General features: G+C 37.7%; 2 protein-coding genes across 5 annotated transcripts in view; one reads left to right on the top strand and one right to left on the bottom strand.

Moving 5' to 3' along the window:
- Positions 1-2,400: 2,400 nt before the first annotated feature.
- On the top strand, positions 2,401-13,874 carry dnajc18 (DnaJ (Hsp40) homolog, subfamily C, member 18). Its single transcript, XM_082140937.1, has 8 exons — positions 2,401-2,892; positions 5,306-5,501; positions 5,574-5,719; positions 8,263-8,475; positions 8,782-8,894; positions 11,039-11,148; positions 12,111-12,283; positions 12,570-13,874. Exons 1-8 carry the CDS (start codon positions 2,751-2,753, stop codon positions 12,692-12,694), a joined length of 1,218 nt encoding a protein of 405 aa, XP_081997063.1. The 5' UTR covers positions 2,401-2,750; the 3' UTR covers positions 12,695-13,874.
- Positions 13,360-20,509, bottom strand: part of brd8a (bromodomain containing 8a) — a 21,478-nt gene continuing 14,328 nt past the window's right edge. For 2 of the 4 annotated variants that reach the window (XM_082140936.1, XM_082140933.1), the window contains exons 14-19: positions 19,684-19,724; positions 19,345-19,571; positions 18,705-18,797; positions 18,530-18,598; positions 17,899-18,181; positions 15,152-15,629 (exon numbers count right to left, since the gene is read on the bottom strand). In XM_082140936.1, the coding sequence (XP_081997062.1) occupies positions 15,507-15,629; positions 17,899-18,181; positions 18,530-18,598; positions 18,705-18,797; positions 19,345-19,571; positions 19,684-19,724 (836 nt within the window). In that variant the 3' untranslated portion in view covers positions 15,152-15,506. The other 2 variants (XM_082140934.1, XM_082140935.1) reach the window with 2 other exon arrangements.

Below are 20,509 nucleotides of genomic sequence, written 5' to 3'. Positions count from 1 at the left end.
TGAAATGCACCCTATGCAGTTTCTGGGCCCATCAAGGAACAAAGGAACACCATGTATTTGACATCAACTCACGAGGTCTGTGATATTCTTGGAGGGGGTTGAATTGGTTCGCTATATGCAAATTCAACATCACGTCAACGTTCACGTCAATGAAAGCAACAGATGTAAACTGCATGTATTATCATCATCAGCAAATTTCAAGATAAAAATTTCACAGCTACCTGTAGGCAATCCTTGCAACCGGTCCCTTCAACATATCATTCTTATATCGTATATCGTCCCTCTTATCGTCCCTTCTTATATTGCAAGAAAAAAATAATTCTAGTTAATTTAATTTCTAACTATTCAATAAAGCAGTGTCCTGCAGTATAACTTGCACTTATTCCAAAACTATTTTAACATTGTTTGTAATTCTCATATCATTATTATACCTGTTCTATTAATGACCTCATATTACTTGAGAAAAATGTGGAATGTAGGCTATTTGTTACACTGCAGACTAAGTTAACTGCAATCCTTTATTTTCCTTTAGATGTATGTGTGTGTGTGTGTTTGTTTTATTTTGGCAATAAACTCACCCTTGATCCTCATGATGTCATCACAGTCCAGCTGTCTCAGCAGATGTGGTGAACTCTCTCACTCTCTGACGGACTGGCTGGATTGTCCTGATCTTGAGGCTGGAGCTGGACGTCCTCCACTTGCTGGTCCAGTAGAGGAGACGTCAGGATTAGTGGAAGGAGGTTCCTGATGATGTCCTGTAGAGAAGTCTTATCTAAAGAGAGGAATATCAACCAAAAGCTTGTTTTAATCAAATAATCTCAATCCAATTTTGCATACTCATAATAATTCTTCATTTAGTGGAAACTTAGGTTACTTGAAATCTTAAAAGATTAAAGATTAAGATTAAAAGATAAAAGAGTCTTCATGTTTTATCGATTTATCACGTGTCTTGGAAAATATGTAATTGATCTGCATTTTTAATGTATGATTGTGCCATTTATATTGTGTGTAAATGATTAAGAGACTTTTTGATGTTTTGCTGGTCATTTACCAATAGTACACCTCTTGGATGGGGGTTCATCAGTGTCCTAGTGCTGCCTGAGCTTTGGTGGATTTAGGGCGATACAAATAAAAGATAAAAACAGGCAAACATTCGAAACCTCCTCTTTTTCTGCCTCTTCTTCTTTGTCTTCTCCTCCCCTCTCTCCTTTCTCTCATGCCGGCCTCTCTCACCGATTCCTAGTTCCCACAGGCATCTCGTAAGGATGAGGATGAGCTCCAGCTTGTGGTCGGTGGGTGTCAGTGGTGTTCTGGGATTTACACCGTGACCTCACACACACACACACACACACACACACACACACACACACACACACACACACACACACACACACACACACACACACACACACACACACACACACACACACCTCCTCCCTTCACTTTCTCTTTACGAGATAGTCACTGTCCCATAACCAACACGATAAAACACTATTAAAAACTGTAAACACACCGTAGACTATTGATAAAACAAACAATGTTAAATGTTAATGTCACTCATTTGATGAAAAGAGAGACCAAATACAATTCTATTTTGTATTTTTACACTAACTAATGTTCTATTTATTAAAACAAAGTATAGGCTACATTTCATTTCAAGTGTTTTATGCATATTTACATTTATTCCAAAATAATAACTAAAGGCAGTAAGATTTAAAAAAAATATATTTTCATGATTTGTTATAAGAACTTTTTATATTTTGTCAAATCAACTTAGATAATTTATGTGGTTCAGATAACATAATATTTTGAGTGTATGTTAATTAAACCAATCCCCTTTATTGTATTAACTCAAATTTTTTATTTCAACAAACTTGAAACCAGGTAACTTACTTTTTTACGTTAAACCAACAATAACTTTTTATAGTGCATGATTAGATGATTATTTTTCACCTGAAGTTGTGTTTTTTCTCACAGCCACACGAGGGTGGCAGACAGCGCTTTCATCATGAAAATTACTGTGTGCATTACCCTACCAGCCTATGTTTAAAAAAAAAAAATAATAATATATTATTATTTTTACGGAATGTAATATGAATTCGAGTGCCTTACAAACCCTAGTGACTGCCCTGCGTATACCTTTTGGGGTGTTCATTTAAAATAATTCTAATTTAAACGTGAAAGGTCATTTTTCTCAGTGTATGCGAGCCATCAAAGCTTATGCTTATCCATCAAATGACTCCAAACTACACCTACAATAACGGGATGATCCATAAACACACATGCCAGCATCACCCATTAACGCCGGGTACCATTTAGGATTATCTAGCGTGTTGCCTTCATGCCCTTTACGGCAAGATTTGTCGCTTTCTGATTGGCTGTTTGGATTGTAGTCCCGCACCATGCGCGTCCGCTTCCGGTTAGCGATGGAGGTTGCAAGCAGTATTGCATTTCTGTCTTTCTCGCACATTTTACAATGACGAAGCCAAAGGGTCAAACATGAATAGTTTTGATAATAAATTCATGCACGATTAAGTCGCGTCGTAGAGGTGTCATCTAAGTGCGGAAGATGTCTAGAATCGGAAGTTAAATTGTTGTGGTTGCATTAGCATAACGCAAAAGATTTAGCTTGATGTCAACAACATCGCGAGTCATTTTTTTACACCCAGACAAGACTTATTTTGATTATTTTGCTTCACTTAGTTAATTGGCAAGTCATTTAATGCGGGTTTGAGTTGTCATTGCTTGAAATGACCATGTTTGAGATGGACAAAGAGGAGTCTGACAGGCTGATAGAGAAAGCCAAGCTGTGCTTGCGGTCCGGACGCAAAGAGAAAGCCTTGCAGCTGCTGTACGAGGCGCAGAAGATCTACCCCAGCACCCGGGCCAGAGGTTTGTATCATGCTGCTGTTGTTTGATTGACAAATCAGGTGTGTTTGGTCAGTGTGCTGAATAGAAATAGAAAGTGCAGCGTCTGGATGTTGGGTGTTATACAATCTGTCATTAGGTCAGCGGTGGGTTTGGGTCTGGGTCTCTCACTCTCTGGTTGATATCAAGTCAAGTAACCTTTATTTATTTTACAATACGGTTTCAAAGCAGCTTCACGGTGATAACAGGAAATTAATTCAACAAATATTGTTTTGGGTGTACAGCAGCATTGTCCAGTTGAAGTAAGTTCAGTGTTCATTCGTTTCCACTGTAAAAAAAAGCATTAGTTATTCATTTAGTTCATTTATCTATACAGTTTCTCTGGAGAAAACAGTGACGTCATCGTCCAGCTCAGTTCAGTTCTCATACAATGGTGTCAATGCAGGCATATCAATAATATTGTTGAATATTAAGTGTCCCCAAATAAGCAAGCCAGAGGCAAGGAACCCAAGCTCCCGTAAGGTGACAGAATGGAGAAAAAAAAAAAACTTGGGAGAAACCAGGCTCAGTCTGGGGACCAGTCCTTTTCAGGCCAACGAACTGTAATAGCATTACAGGTCAGAAGTCAGATTGGGATCAGAACATTCAAAATATTGAATCCAGTTCCATCTGGTTGAAGATTGGATTCATCTCGCTGTTAGGGAGACGTGTTTGGATGAGGATCTGTGCCACTGGCTGTCGTGCCAAAGCTTTCATTGGGGAGAGACTAGTTGCATTGTGCTGCATTGTTGTTGTGTTTAGGCACGGGTCCTCCATCTGATCTGGATACGGCCCAGATTTGGCAGACTACGGTAACCTCGGGATAAACAGAGAGACTAATATTAGCGTAGATGCCATTCTTCTTATGATGTAACGAGTACATCAGGTGTTATGGGAAGTGTTCCCTGTTCTGACTGACCTAATTTATGCAGCCTAAAAAGATCTGACATAGGACGTTTTGAAAGCTTTGATGCCTCTCAGTGGAGGCTGATCCTGTTAAACACGCACCCCTTGTGATCCAATCTTTAAAAAAAAAATTTTTTAAAGTATGTATTTTTTACCCTGATGTGATTCCAATCTATAATGTAATGAATAAATCAATTTGAATGATTACCCAAAGTTTATTGGTATTGTTCTCTTTTTCAAATTATAAATGATTTAACTAAACAAATTCATAATTAATTAGGTTGCATCATACATCCTATGCTGTGCGGTGATTTATTATTGCCCATTATTGTCTATTTAGGGTATTTTAGTCATTTAAATAACATGGGTTATCTTTGTGATAAATTACATTTTATTATAATATTACACCATCCAAATATGTATTTATTTCCTTCTATTTCTTGTTGTCATTGCAGGCTGGTTTAGCCTATATTCAGAGTTATGGAAAGTGATTAGTGTTGCCTGCTTAAAATAGCCTTGAACATAAAACAACAGGACAAAAAAAATAAGGTGCGTCCCAAATCGCGTACTTGTGCACTATTCTACGGCATTTTGTAGTATAAATGGTGCGAGTAGTGCATTCACACTGAAAACTTAAAGTGCACTTTAAGTACCCGGATGATGCACTTGTTTAACCGAAAAAACGAAGTGTGGAACGTTGGACACTTCATGCACTCAACTGTCACAGCTTTAATTACATAGCGGCGGGGGAGGGGCTATCAGACTTCGACGTTGAAAGACGAAATAAACGTATAAAGTTCATACACTACACGGTTGAGTGCATAGTGTATAGTGCGTCATTTGGGACACAGCTATAGTTGATGACTAAAAAAATTATAATTTCATTACTCTAGACATGTGAAGACAGTGGCTTAATACAGTGACATAGGCTATGTTTTTTTAGCCATATCAAAACAGTCATGTCATGTGCATGGGTAAATTTGACCTGCTGGCGGTTTTAGGTATACAACCACCCCTGGTGATTCTAGTGTTAAATTTGCCCTTGTATTCTTTAATCTAAGTAACTTCCCCTCCCTCTTGCAGCTACACCTCTTTCTGATGACGTGTTAACTGGTGTGAGGGCGGGACAACCTGTCACTCACATGACATCACAGCAATAGCAAACCACAACCATCCAATCAATTCCTGATAAACAAATTCAAGTCCCTCCATAGATTTTAATTTAATTTAATTTTTTTCTAGAAGTTTCACAGGGATATGTGTCACAATAGGAAAGGAACGACTATCGCAGTTTCTGTTCCTTGCTGACTTTAATGGAAATGTTAAAAGATCAACAAGCCCAAGTGGACCAGCAGAAAAAGTCGTAGTTGTGGAGTCCTAATACTAATATATCGTTTTTTTTTAATACATAGTAAGCAAGTAAAAGCTGGTTCTAAAAATCACTACATTCAATGCAACAATATGTGAAATGATTCCCAATTTCCCTCGTTAGTACTGATTGATGCCATCGTGAAGAATGGTGGGACTCCCCCTGAAGATGAGCGCACCTTCACGCCTCCACCTGGCTGGAGGAGCTCTGATGAAGACGGCCCGGCTCCACATCAGCGGATCAGAGGCCAAGAGAGAGCCGAGGGGTCCAGTGACGACAAGAAGAGCTACACCGAGGAGCAGCGGCAAGGAGTTCTCAGGTACTGACAGTGGAACCCAAAAACATTAAAATTAAGTCATTATTAATTTATTTACTTCCTAAACCTGTGCAGGATAAAGAGATGCAGAGACTTCTATGAAATTCTGGGGGTGCCAAAGAATGCCAGTGATGAGGACTTAAAGAAAGCCTATAGGAAGCTGGCACTACGCTTCCACCCGGATAAGAACTGCGCTCCTGGAGCGACCGATGCTTTCAAAGGTATCTCATATATGTTATATGATTTATTTATTTTTTTCAGTAAGGATGCATTAAATTGATCAAAAGTCACAGTAAAGACTTTTACCATGTTACAAAAAAATCTTAAATCCTTTTTAACTTTATATTTATAAAAAATAAAACATGGTTTCCACAAAACTGAAGCAGCACAACTGTTTTCAACATTGATGATAATTATAAGAAATGTTTCTTAAAGGGGTCCTTTAACTTTTTTAACTTTGGTTAGTCTGTAATGTTGCTGTTTGAGCATAAAAAAGATCTGCAAGGTTACAAAGCTCAAAGTCCAGTCCAGAGGGAGATATTTTATTTAAAGGACAATTCCGGTATTTAACACTTTGAGTCTATTTTGTAGTTTGTTTTGGATGAACAAGAGTGGTGGACAAAGACATTTTGACAATGGTTCCTGTCTCGACTTCTTGACTATTTTAGATTTGCCCATGACCGCTTTAGAATGGGAGTCTATGGCCATGCACAAACATGTCCTTAAAACAACCCTTAACGTTCGTTTTCAAAACTGTTCAACTCACCGAGTGGTTAGTGGTGTTCGTTGATGTTCCAAAACAAGTAGCGTAGCGAAATACAGTTTCTGTCGTGTTTTATTGGGCATTTTGTAAAATCCCATTGATTTCCGTTGGAGGACTCGTTGCTCGTTGATATTACTGCGTTACCGGAGACGGAAAGGGGGCTGTTTACATTTGGTTGTAGTCTTTTAGGTCTTTTCGCTCGGTTCGTCTCTCAGAAGGCTAGCGTGAGCAGAGCAACGGAAGTTGCCGAAGAGCGGAAGTTTATACGCGGTTGTGAGGTATCTGAAAAAATAGTTCCACTATAGAAAAATAAACGAATTGAAATCATACATTGCGCCGATATATTTGTTTTTAATCATCAACGAACACCACTAACCACTCGGTGAGTTGAACAGTTCTGAAAACGAACGTTAATGGTTGTTTTAAGGACATGTTTGTGCATGGCCATAGACTCCCATTCTAAAGCGGTCATGGGCAATTCTAAAATAGTCAAAAAGTCGAGACAGGAACCATTGTCAAAATTTCTTTGTCCACCACTCTTGTTCATCCAAAACAAGCTACAAAATAGACTCAAAGTGTTAAATACCGGAATTGTCCTTTAACAGAATCCACTTTACAAGAACTACAACAAACGACTCATTTGGACTACAACGCGTTTTTTTCCAGGCTTTATGAAGTCACAATCTTACAAATTTAAATAATCCCCTCCCACAGAATACGTAAGAAAAGGGGATGAGGCCTGGTTGAGCTGCGTTAGAGGAGACGGTGTTGTCGCTGTCCAGGAGACGCTGTTTCCAAACATTTCCAAAACTCATTTGTTTGACCTTCCTAAAGCTGACGAACTTAGAGTGGTAAAAAAAAATGTAAACACTGTTTCTGAACATTACAATCCCAACATTTATCTGTGTGCTGCACATTTTACGGAGAACAGCTTCCAGAACCTCAATGCCGGCTACACACAAAAGCTTCTCCTGAAATGGAGCAGTTCCCACTTTGTCGGGACAATTGCGTTTTCTATGAACAGTTCTAATTTTTTTTGTTATGTTATTGCTATGATGTAAACAAAGGGCAAAGCTTTGCCTCTGCTAGCCTGCCAGCCAACATTAGTGTTGATGTAGTGTTTACTGTAGCATTTGTAAGATCTCGCTTTTGTAAGATCACCATCCCTTAGGAAAATTAACCATGGTTTTATTATCGATTACTGTTTGTAGTACCATAGTTTTCCGACAAATATCATGATTAAATGGTGTTTAACATCATATCTAAAATGTTTAAGAAAAAAAAAAAACGGAAAAAAAACCCACACAACTCTAAAACGTCCTGTGAAATCCGAGCTTGCAAAATCCATGCATGAAATCCTTTCTGGACGATTCTCTTGTTTGTTAACTTTCTTAAAATCTGAATCAGGCTTGAATTCGTTTGAAATTTACGCCATCCTTAATATTTACATCTGAGTAGAGCTCGCAGTTATGGAGGTGCGAGACATTTCCCGAACACGTGCTTAGCGCTGCCAATCACAACACACTGAGCCATCTAACCAATCACAGCACATTTCGTATTTCAGAAGGAGGGGCATCATCAAAACCGGAAATAACCGGCGCGTTTGAGCCTGACTGGGGAAAGAGGTGCTGAATAATGTGAAATATGTGAAAAATAATATTGAAGCATGAATGCATATTCTAGTACACCCAAAAAACAAGATCAAGACTTTGTAAAAGGGCATAATAGGACCCATTTAAAATCAGCATATTTAAATGATTTCTGAAGGATCATGTGACACTGAAAACTTGAGGAATGATGCTGAAAATTCAGCTTTGCCATCACAGGAATAAATGACATTTTAAAATAAATTAAAATAGAAAATATATTTTAAGTTGTAATAATATTTCACAATATTATTGTTTCTACTGTATTTTTCATCAAATAATTGCAACCTTGGTAAATATAAAATTCATATATAGCTTTGATATTTGGATTTCTCTAATCCTGTTCTCTATTCAGCAATAGGCAATGCATATGCAGTGCTCAGTAACCCAGAGAAAAGGCAGCAATATGATGAATGTGGGGACCAGGGCCCTGCAGAGACATCCAGTCAAACTTCAGCCCAAGCCCGTCATGCGTATGGACACCACCGCTCCTTCGGCAGAGACTTCGAGGCTGACATCTCCCCTGAGGAGCTCTTCAACATCTTCTTCGGGGGCAGATTTCCTACAGGTCTGAACCTCTATGAAGCTTTATAGCTAACTAAATAGTTTCATTTATAAAACTGGATTTGAAGTATTAAACCTTGGCTCGAATTTCACCCTGTAAAAATGTACATTTGTGCATTTCTGAAATGTAGTTTTGTTTCTAATTGGTTAAATAGAACGATTTACTTAATTTTTTTCCCCCTGCATATTTGAATTTTGCCAATTGCTATTCTTTTGCAATGTGTCCATCACAATTATCTGCTCCAGTAATTAATATAAACTAAAGATTTCTCACACATTTAAAGAACAAACAATCCTTTTCCTCATGTAGGCAACATCCATGTGTACACCAACCGTGGAGCTTCTTACGCTCATTATTACCAGCCCCGCAGACGCCGTGCGTACGAGAGACGGGAGGAAGAGGTGGAGGAGAGCCACAGTCAGGTGAGAGGATCCTACAGTCATCTAATCATGTGTGGACACAGGTCAAGGGATAAAACAAGACCGATCCACTAATAACTGTTCATGAAAAAAACATGTACCCCAAGGTATTACAAACAAATGTATTCTTATTTCTTTGTATTGATTGTGGGTTTCATATGACTTTGAATAATGACTTGAATGCTTGAAACTTGAATAATTTAATGACTCAAAGAAAAAAAAAAAAATATATATATATATATATATATATCTCGTGTGTAATCATCAAATAAAAAAGTAACAATTTCATTACATCTCAAACAAATTTCAGTGTACACATCTTAATCATTATTTTCCAAAATGTTATATAAAAGTATATCTTTCAAGGTAAAAAGTTTTTTTTTTAATCAAATTAATTATAAATTAGAAAATCTCATTAAGTTTTAGTAGTTTAACCATAGGACATTGACATGTCATGTGATGTTCTCTGCGATATCATTTCTTGTTGGTTCTACCACATGACTTTGGTTTAGTAGACGCATTTTGTTAAAAAAAAAAATGTAATAAGGCAGCTTTATTAAAATATTTTCATAAGAAATGATAATAGATTAGATTTAAATAAAATATGTAAGGTTTTCAATTCAATTTCATCCTTTCAGTGAGGCTTTATATATATTTATGTATTTATTTATTTGGATAGGTGTATCACCTTAAAAACAATTTTAAATAAAATATGTAGGTTTTCAATTCAATTTCATCCTTTCAGTGAGGCTTTATATTTATTTATTTGTTTGTTTGTTTGTTTATTTATTTATTTATTTATTTGGATAGGTGTATCACCTTAAAAACTATTTTAAATTATTCAAATTAATTTTAGTTCAGAAATTAAAAACATGTTCATCATACAAGAGGCATATTCAAGTCACTGTATGTATGAATTGCATTTCTGAATAATTTAAAAGATCCAGATATGAGAGTCGTGTCATAACCCATAAAACACCGTCTTAAGGTGGGTCACATTTACCGTTCAGTGAATTTTCACGAGTGAAATCCAGTCATTTCAATAGGAATACATGCAGTCTGGAATTTTGTCTGAGGGTCAAAGTTTTCATCACGCAGATCTTGCAACAGAAATCCGCCTTGTTGACTAACAGAAAGCTGCTGGGTTTGAAAGTGTCTATACTGTGCTTCACACATCACAACACTATTGACAACAGACCATGAACCCTTTTTTGCCTGCAAAATTTTACAGAAACTTTGTTAAAGGGATAGTTCACTTTGAAATTAAATTTTGGTATGTTTTAGCTTACCTCAAGGGCATCCAAGATGTAGGTGTCTTTTTTTCCGCAGTAGTTTCAATTTTGATATTTTTAGGTCAAACCGTTCTTGTCTGTCAGTCATATAATGCAGGTCTATGGTCACGGTCTCAAAGAGCATGCACAGAGTCCAAATTAAAACAATTCCCCGTCGTCCAAATTAAACAATTCCCCATCGTAAGTACACATTGATGGCCTAAGACACGAAACGAGCGGTTTGTGTGAGAAAACGAACAGTATTTATATCATTTTTACCTCTTATACACAGCCATGTCCGAGTGATCTGATCTGACGTGTACGCAGACTTGTGGATAGATATATACACACTAGATGTCGCCTTAAAGACATTCGTTCCAATGAACTGCCGTAGACAAGGCGACATCTAGTGTATATATATCTATGCACCAGTCTGCGTACACGTCAGATCAGATCACTAGGACATGGCTGTGTATAAGAGGTAAAAACGATATAAATACTGTTCGTTTTCTCACACAAACCGCTCGTTTCGTGTCTTAGGCCATCAATGTGTACTTACGATGGGGAATTGTTTAATTTGGACGACGGGGAATTGTTTTAATTTGGACTCTGTGCATGCTCTTTGAGACCGTGACCATAGACCTGCATTATATGACTGACAGACAAGAACGGTTTGACCTAAAAATATCAAAATTGAAACTACTGCGGAAAAAAAGACACCTACATCTTGGATGCCCTTGAGGTAAGCTAAAACATACCAAAAATTTATTTCAAAGTGAACTATCCCTTTAATGTGACCGCACCTTTATTCGGTTTCTGATTGTTATATTGTAAACATGGCCCGTCTCAATACTTTTCCTGTTTCTCTTCATGTAGAACAACTTCACAGCTCTCCTGCAGCTGCTGCCGGTGCTGGTGCTCATTCTGATCTCTGTGTTCACTCAGCTGATGGCCACCAACCCTCCTTACAGCCTCTTCTACAAACCGTGAGTCAAGCCTACTGCTACTTTCTCAGCTATTTTGAAATTTAGTCTTGGTGTCAAATATACTTTGTATTTTTTAATCGTATTAAGTCAACCGTGTCCTGATTTTGTTCAGTCAAGTTTTAGTTGATTCAATGTCTGGCCATTTTAGTCTAGTTTTAGTCCCATATTCATCATGCTGTATAATGGTTAAATTGATACTGTCATTTAAGAAATGTAATTTTACATTTCATCAGAATTATTGCACTTTTACCTACAAGCAGAAATCAAGAGAATGTCAACTCATACTCATGGTTTATTTGACCTAACTTAGTTTCCTTATGTGTTATAGGCTATTTATCATATAAATTAACACATTGTCTACATTATAAAACAAGACAATTTAAATGGAAGTAATTTCAATAATTAAAAAATACATTAATGTTTTTAGAAAAAGAAAAAAAACAGCAGAAAAAGACTGTATTTTCACATGGAGCTGCGCAAGTGCAATTATTACGCAATCACAAACGCAAATATAATCGAGATCCATGTTTGGATTACAGTTCATCATTGAGAAGGTAGAGAGAGCGCATGCACATGGTTGCCAGATTGAAAATGTTAAGTAAAACACCAGGCAGAAAATCTATCCCTTTAACAGAGAAGTCAAAACTCTTGACGTCTGGCAATTGCAAACATGAAAGCTCATAGAGGCTTGTTAAAAACAGTCTGTAAATATTGTCTCCTCTTTTTTTGTTGTTGACGAAAACAGTTTTTTTTTTAAAGAAATGTTTTTTGTCAACGATATTGCATGTTGTTATAGTCACAGTTATCGTTTAATGTCGTTGGTGTCGTCTCGTCATCGTCTCTTCTATTCATGTAAAAAAAAAGTGGTCAACGAACATTTTTCGCCATAGACTAGTCAAACGCAATGCATGATGTAAGACATATGCTTTAAGGTAAGAACTGACATACTCTCCGTCTAATAGGTCCATGGGGTTAGTGGTGTCCAGGGAAACCCAGCAAATGGGTGTGCCATACTATGTGGATAAGAGTTTTGAGAAGGAGTACAACGGTGCTTCCCTGGACGAGCTGGAGAAGACCATTGAGAGCGATTATATTGACCACCTACAGACCAGCTGCTGGAAAGAGAAGCAACAGAGTAAGATGTCTTCTCATCCATTCGTTTTAGTAATAGCTGTAAATTGCACAGCTGTAATACAGGGCTGCAAACTTTTGAGTTCGGCTTGGAGTGAGAAATGGGATGGGATGGGGTGGGTGGATACTGAGATAAAATTCCCGATTTGATTCATAAGCTTGCGATTCGATTTCAATCTCGATTCATTTGTGTGTGTATATATGTATATCCTGAATGCAGAATGCGTGAGAGTTGGCAGCCCTGCTGTAATATAAAGCTCTATTATTAAAGCTGAGCCATTTTGTTTTAGAATCAGATCTAACTAACCTGGGCCAGCTGTACCGAGACGAGCGGCTGAAGCAGAAGGCTGAAACCATGAAACTGGATCACTGTGAAAAGCTGCACCGCTTCATGGGCCGACAGAAAGGAGAGTGAGGCATCGTCGCCCTCCCAGACAGCATGGTCAGCCTAATCAAAGAGCTTTTAGTATCAGTTACATATTTCAATTTAATCGTGTGGGTCACCTTTTTTGGGAAGGAGAAAGGCAGGGAAAGACGTGTTGCCCAAGCTGAGCGTTTGTGCCTTTCATCCGTTAATAGGGTGAAATCTGAAGGCCTTTGAGATGCTCAAGCATCTGATTCAGCTGCGATGCACAACCACGTGTGGAAGAGGGTGATTCGTGCGAGAGCCTGGCATTTTTTTCCTTACATTAAGGAGCACCGGCTCCAGGCTGGCCGACAGGATTAAAGCTAGTGATTGTTGTTAATTAGACACATTTAAGCTTCATTCTCGATAGGAGTTTAACTTATTTAAATTAACATATTTCATTTCTTTTTCCTGAATTTGTGCTGTGAATTACATTTGACAATAGTTATAACTTTTAATAGGACATAAAGCTAATTATTTCGTTTTTGAAACAACAAACACTTCTCAGAAACAGGGATATAAACCACTACAGCTTTTCAAAGCTCTCTGGACGTAGCAAAAAAAAAAAAGTGTGTACATTAAAATAATGTTACGGTCATTTGTTACGGTGCTGTATGTTTTGGAGATGAAAAGGTATTAGGCAACTGTTGTTGTTGTTGTTTTTTTGTTGAAGAAAGTAAAAATGGCCAGCACACTGACAGAAATGCTAAACGCCATTACCTCGGATTTATAAATCTGCAGTATTTGATTGATTGATTTATTTAGTATTTGGCACTTTATTTGTCTTAACTTCTTGTGTATTGCATGCATCCATCCATGCATTCTCCCTTCCTTGTTAGTGTTCGAAGCTGTTAACCGCACAGTTTAATATCAGTAATTATTAATAGGCAAATAACCGTTACTGAGCAGCATCTGTTTTGAACTATAATTAATGTTTTACTTCATGTCACTGAACACTATGTTCTATATATTATAGCATACTGATCTTTAGCACAAATTTGAGCACGAGATGTTCAGAAGCGCCACAGGAGGCATCCTTATTCGAGATGAAGAGTTTGGGATGTGTTGTGGAGAGTTTGTGCCATTAATGGTATTGTGATCTTGTTTCCATGCAGTACGCAAACTGTTGGAAGTTTTGTTTGGATTGAGTGCGTTTTGTGCCGCTTAAATAAAACATTAATCAAACGGAGTTTCTCTGTGGTCTGTGATTCTTCAAAGCTGTATGCTTCTATGTTGAATTCACTAAATATTGACCAAAATTGTCAGGAAGAGCCAGTATCATAATTGATCATTTTAGTTTTACAGCACTTTATATTGCATAAAAGGAATAATTAACTCTACAATTAAATGAAAATCATTTGCCTTTTGAAAACTGTATGACTTTCTGCGTGGAACACAAAACAAGATTTTACAATGAAAGTGAATGGTTACCAAAGATTTTTAATAAATAAGGACTTAAATTTGGCAAATTCAACCGATCTATTTTCTAAACTCATGTTCATAATTGTGAACGATTCATTCATTCCTGTTCCAGTTTTGACCTCAATCTTCCGATAAAGATCCATTGACGCATGTAAGACTCCTCCAATCATTTTGTTCGCTTTAACTCCACCCCTTTCTTACAACATTCTGCCTTCATCCAATCAACAACCAATGCACAGAACCAAGTCCCCACCTTACATTGCTTATTTTTTTCAAAAACCCGTTTCACACAGAAAGAAAAAGAAGAAAAAGATCTGTCGCTATTTAATTACATTGTGACTTGAAATTTCTGTTTTAAAGTGGTGTTTCTCACACCAATCTTCCGTATTGCTTCAGAAGACAAATTTTTTTATAGATACCATCATTTCTGATGCATTTTTTTTTTTTTTTGAGCTTGAAAGTCCTTGGTCAGTGTAAACATTTAAAAAGTAAAAAAAAAAAATATATTAATTGGTTTGAAACAAGAATACAGCATTGTAGGGGAAAGTGAAAGAGGATAAAATATCAGTAACCTTGTACGCACATAAAAAGGCCTTTCAATTTCAGTTTTTGTCCCATCGTCAGGTTTATTCCCGGTCATTTATCAATACCTATAAAGGCACTATTCGTACACAAAACAATTTTAGTACAGCACAACACATCTCACAACAATTACATACAGACAGACACATATATGCACAGATTTTGAGGCTGTCCCATCATTGTCCAATCCCAAACTCCACACACCAGTGAAACCCTCATGAATATTCAAGTCATCTGTTTAAGCGTGTGGGAGGGGGGCGTTAGCAAAATGGTTCCGACAGATTGTCCTATGCTGTCTTTATCAATCAGTCACTTAGGCTCAGTGCTTAGGGTGCCATTTGGGACGGGGCCTTATTAGTGCTTCGAAGGAGCCCGTCCTCCGGCCAGTCCAGTCGCTCATTTCTTCATCTTCAGGTCTGCTTCTATAGCGCAGCGTCGCCCCCTGGTGCCCCCGTCCTGCAGAGACACATGAAGACTTGTTTTCACTCAGTCACTGTCCACAGGACCACTTCATTTTTAATGTAAAAGTGGGCACTTGAATGTGTCTGGCTTCCAGTGTAATCCAATACTGAAAACTGTTATTCATAATCATTAACTGGTTTGTAGCGCAAATAGTTTTACCGTTGATTTTGTTATTCTTCTAGTTATTTGAGCGACTAATAAATCTGAAGTTTTGCACATTCACAGAAAATAGTTTTTTCAAGATTACTTTAACATGTCAAACTGGAAAGTCTGACAATGACGGCATATAAAAGTTGAGCTTCTTTAGCCAGTAGACTCCAGTAAACAAAAAGGGGATTGTTCTTTCTCCTTCCCGTTACATTGTCTCTGTGGTTGTTCTGTAGAAAGAATTGTAGTGTTCAAAAGGGATAGAAGGAGCAGACAGGATACTTACAAAGAGAGAGAGAAGGAATGCAGGAGAGGCCATGGGAACACAGTCCTGTGAGAGGACAAAGGTTAGCATCAGAGAGAGAGAGATAAAGGTGCTTTGAATATACGCAACGCTCAAATGCAAAAGCAGTTAAAAGGAGAATGTTGCATTGAAAAAGAAAATAACAGAAAGATAGGGTGGTCACACTTTATATTAGGGTCTAATTCTCACTATGAACTACGACTTTTGCCTCATTACTGCTTATTAATAGTTAAGCCCCGTTCGCGACACGCAGCGACAAAGCGAAAATTACTAAGTAGAATTACTAAAATTATGCATGGAACAGAAACTGTCGACAGTCTCAGTGAGTTTTGTAATTTTATGATGCAAGTTTAGCACTGCTGCAGTTCATTTTGCAGTTTCCCCTGCATTATGTTGACTATCAGGGACAAGAAAATTGATTATTTGTCAAATTCGAATGACATTTTAGTAATTTATTAGCCTGGGAAAACCCAGACAACTTCCGGCAAATTTAAATTTGCTCTGCAAGTAGTCTGGCAAAGAGCTCATTCAAGGCCATTTCCATGCCGTGGAAATCGCGGCACCAATCAGAAACGTTGAGGCGGGCTTTACACGATGACTATCGCTCTGATTGGTTTTGGGTCTAGCCTATCCAATTGTGCCCAGAGGCATTTGAGCGACGTCCACTCCGTTGGTGAAGCGCACCAACTTTTAAATGCAGCTTTATTATATTCAAATTGCAAACACATGAGGACAGTCTCCATGAAAGACCCACTGGCAGATGAACATGCTACTACATTTCTCTCCGAAACGGTAGGAAATTAAATTAGATTTAATAGAGGATTTTAACTGTGACAAGATGATTGACAGGGCAGTTTACATGACGGGATGCACGCGACAGATCCGTCCGATAAAGATGATGAAGTAGTATGTCCAAAAGTTGCCTACTTTTTTGCTACACATTCAAAAGTAAATACATTTTCTTCACAAAAAGAGTACTTTTATGGCGTAGTGTAACATAGGCGAATTGGGACGCAGCATATGGCTTTACACATGACGATCGCTCTGATTGGTTTTTGGAGTTTTAGGTCTATCCAATTGTTGCCGAGAGGCATTTGAGCGACGTCCTTTGGTGACGCCCCTTTGGAAATGATTTGTCTATGGAGCTTTGCCAGACCATAACTCAGTTACTACTGAGAATGGTCTGGTTTTAACCAGGCTAGTAATTTATGACACTATGAGTGAGTTTAATTTGTTGATTGATCGATCGTTAATCTAGTAAATGATTTAATCCACTTGAACACTGCTGTGGTAATATACAAACACTCTCCCAACAGCATACCGTTTCTTTTGAGTCTAATTCCTAGTCAAATTAAAATGATACAGTTGTATATCACGTGTGATGGTATTTTGTATAGATATGGCCAGACGTGCAGTCTACCAATAACATTAGAGCGACAGCACTACGAACGCCCACAAGCGACTTCACAGTACAGAGACTAGAGACATACAGCGGCAAAGTTGCTGGCGGTGTGAACGGGGCTTTAGTAAGGTAGTTGTTAAGTTTAGGTATTGGGTAGAAGGGATGTAGAATAAGGAATTAAAATGTGCTTTATAAGTACTAATATCCTAGTAATATGCATGCTAATAAGCAACTAGTTAACAGTGAGAATTGCACCCTAAGCTGGTGTTACCGGTAGGGTTGATCTGGTTTCATTAATGTGTTTTAACACTTGACTGTATTATCAGCCCAATGTTCTGCAGAAGGTGCGACTCAACAACCAATGAACACATTTAGACATCTAATGTGTCTCTTTCTTCTCACACAACGATCATTGCAACTCAAACCAATATTAGGCCTACATATCCATTATTTCAATATTAGACATTTGTTATGTTACAAAAGATTTATATTTCAAGACATGCTGTTCTTTTGAACTTTCTATTTCTCAAAGATTCCTGAAAACATGTATCAGAGTTTCCACAGAAATATTAAAAGCAAAACTGAAATGTTTTTAAGCGTCAAATCAGCATATTGTAATGATTTCTGAAGGATCATGTGACACTGAAGACTGGAGTAATGATGCTGAAAATTGAGCTTTTCCATCACAGGAATAAATGATGTTTTAAAAATATATTAAAATAGAAAACGGTTATTTTCTTATTGAACTTTAAATTGTTACAGTACTAATTGTTGCTTCTATCAAAAATCTTTTGATGGTGGCGTGTTTATATTTATGTGGACTAACATTAGTGATCCAGAATGCTTTTATGTTCTGAAGCGTGCAGAAGGTCTGCTGTATGTAGAGCGCCGCACCTTGTCATTGGGGTCCTGTTTGCGGTTGGCCTCTCTCCCGCGCAGGCTCTTGGCACTGATGCCCGATTCCGAGGTCTGCATGATCAACTGTGTGGCCAGAAATTGCTGGATCTGCTCCAGAACGTCCCTCTGCATCTCCACGGCCATGTGGAACACATCGTGGTCTGAGCTGTTGTACATCACCGCATTCTGGAACATCAGCATGATGTCCCGCTGGAACTCGGCCGTGGTGCGGATCAGCCCGTTCTCAATGTTCTTCTTGATGGTGGACAGATCCATTGGCCTAAGCACCCGAAATTATGGCAAAGCTAATTATATTACCATTTAGAATTACTTTTCTCTCAAAACATCAAAGACAATTGGATTCCTCCTGATAAGTAGAGGTTTCTCTAATTGCAAAACCTTTAAAGGTTGCACTTTATTTTACAGTACGTGTACTAATAGTGTATTTACCTAAGAAAGTACTGGGTAATATAAAGTTAAGGTATACATGGGTTAAGATTAGGTTCAGGGTTAGTACCTAGTTATTGTAATTACTATAAATAGTAGGCTATATAGTATGTACACTGGGAACAGGACTGTAAAATAAAGTGCTACCTCTTTAAATGTACCTTAACCGGTTCGCTCTCACCTGTGCACAATACTGTGGTAACCAGGGGCGATGTCATCCGTCACCGGTTGCAGGAATACATTTGCATACCTGTTCAAAATGACCAATTATCACTCTGGCTGCACAGAGCTGATGGGTTCTGATGAGCCAGAAAAAAGGGGGCGGGGATTTGGAACAACATAATTAAGACTCTCGCCTGTGATTGGCCGCTGCTCGCCACACCAGCATAATGGCTTTCTTCCAGATCTTCTGAGCCTGAATCGCTTCTTGGTCTTCACTGCAGATTGAGCTGAGGAGGAAGAGTTGATTGAATGTCGATTAATTGAACATCAGAGCAAAAACGCATAAACACAGGCTTGTAGTATAATCATAATCATAATCATCAGAACTATTTACACAGAGTTTGATTTTATTTATATATTAAATTAAACATTTAGGCCCTGGTTTCACAGACAGGGTTTAGATTAAGCCAAGATTAGGCCTTAGTTCAATTAGGACATTTAAGTAGCTTTTATAAACATGCCTTAGAAAAAAAACATTACTGGTGTGCATCTTGAGACAAAACAATGGCACTGATATATTTTAAGATATGTTTGTGCAAGTTGCTTTCAGTTAAAACAGCTCAAACATGCATTTTAGTCTGGGGGTTAATTTAATTTTTAAAAATGGAAACTATTTATTAATAAATTAATAAAACATCGCAATACTTTGGACTTGATCTAAAGTTGCTTACTAAGGATTACTGTTTCACTTTAAAGTTTTATTGCATATGTTTTTCTATGTCAGACAATCAGACTTGGTGTGAAAGCTTAGTTGTGTGTAGTTTGGGCACATACAACTGTGAGGAGGCGGGGCTGCTGGGAATGGAGTCGGCAGTTGTGTGGAGCTGTACGGAAGAGGATGCCGTGTGCATGCTGTAGCCGTCCTCGCTCTCGCTGACCGGAGGGTCCAACTCTGGCTCAGAGAGATAAACGCCGTCTCCATCCTCCTCAGCTCCATCCCCTTCTAATCCAGCTTTCATCTCCTCTGCATCACTCACGGCTTCCTCCTCCTCTTTCACTTCCTGTTAACGAGGCGTGTTAAGAAAATACTAAAAAGGGCAGAGTTAATGGTTTCCGGGTCTATGTGTACTCGTGGCTGGTACATTATGTGTTAGCGTATGCGGACAGTCACACCTTTGAGTGTTGTTTTATCACGGGGTCATCTGACCGTGTATCTGGAAGAAAATGGAACATTTGTGAGTTCTTACCGATCATGTTTACAGGGTGTCTGAGTGTGTAAACTAGGGTTAAAGTTAATGTGTTATTACATGCAACCGGGGTCAATGACAAATAAGAATGTCCAAAATAAAAAAATTATGTTTTTACTTTAAAACACTTAGTTCTTAGAATGTACTCATGATGGTTTGATCAAATAGATGGGTTAATTTATTTATTTTTAATGACAAATATAACCATCTTGTCGTTATTTATTTATTTTTAGAGATATTATGAATTATTATTATTTATAAATATCATGACGTTTTTGGGAGGTCACACCACTTGACATTTTACAACCTGAACTAACCTTGCCGTGTCATAAAAGTATCAAATTACTGACCTTGACACACAGTCATAATGGATAATTTGCATACTGGTTGCACCACATGACCTTGATTTAGCAAATCTTAACAATTTTGACAAAGCTGCTAAACTGCTTTTTCCTAAGAAATACTCATAAATGATTCTGCATTATGATATTTAGACAGGATGCCTTACTTTGACTTTATGCCCCAAAATGTATAAATTTTAACAAATTCATCACAGAAAATGTGTATTCAAGGATACACTACTGTTCAAACGTTTGGAGTTGGTATATCTATGTATATATCTTTTAAAAAGAAGTCTCTTTTATTCTAAAAGTCTACATTTATTTGATCAATAATACAGTAAAATACTAATATTGTGAAATGTTATTACAATTATTTTCTATTTGAATATATTTTATTCCTGTGTTGCAAAG

The sequence above is a fragment of the Leuciscus leuciscus genome (genome assembly GCF_965113295.1).
Source record: "Leuciscus leuciscus genome assembly, chromosome: 16".
NCBI lineage: Eukaryota > Metazoa > Chordata > Actinopteri > Cypriniformes > Leuciscidae > Leuciscus > Leuciscus leuciscus.
This window is presented reverse-complemented; position numbering and strand designations above follow the sequence as displayed.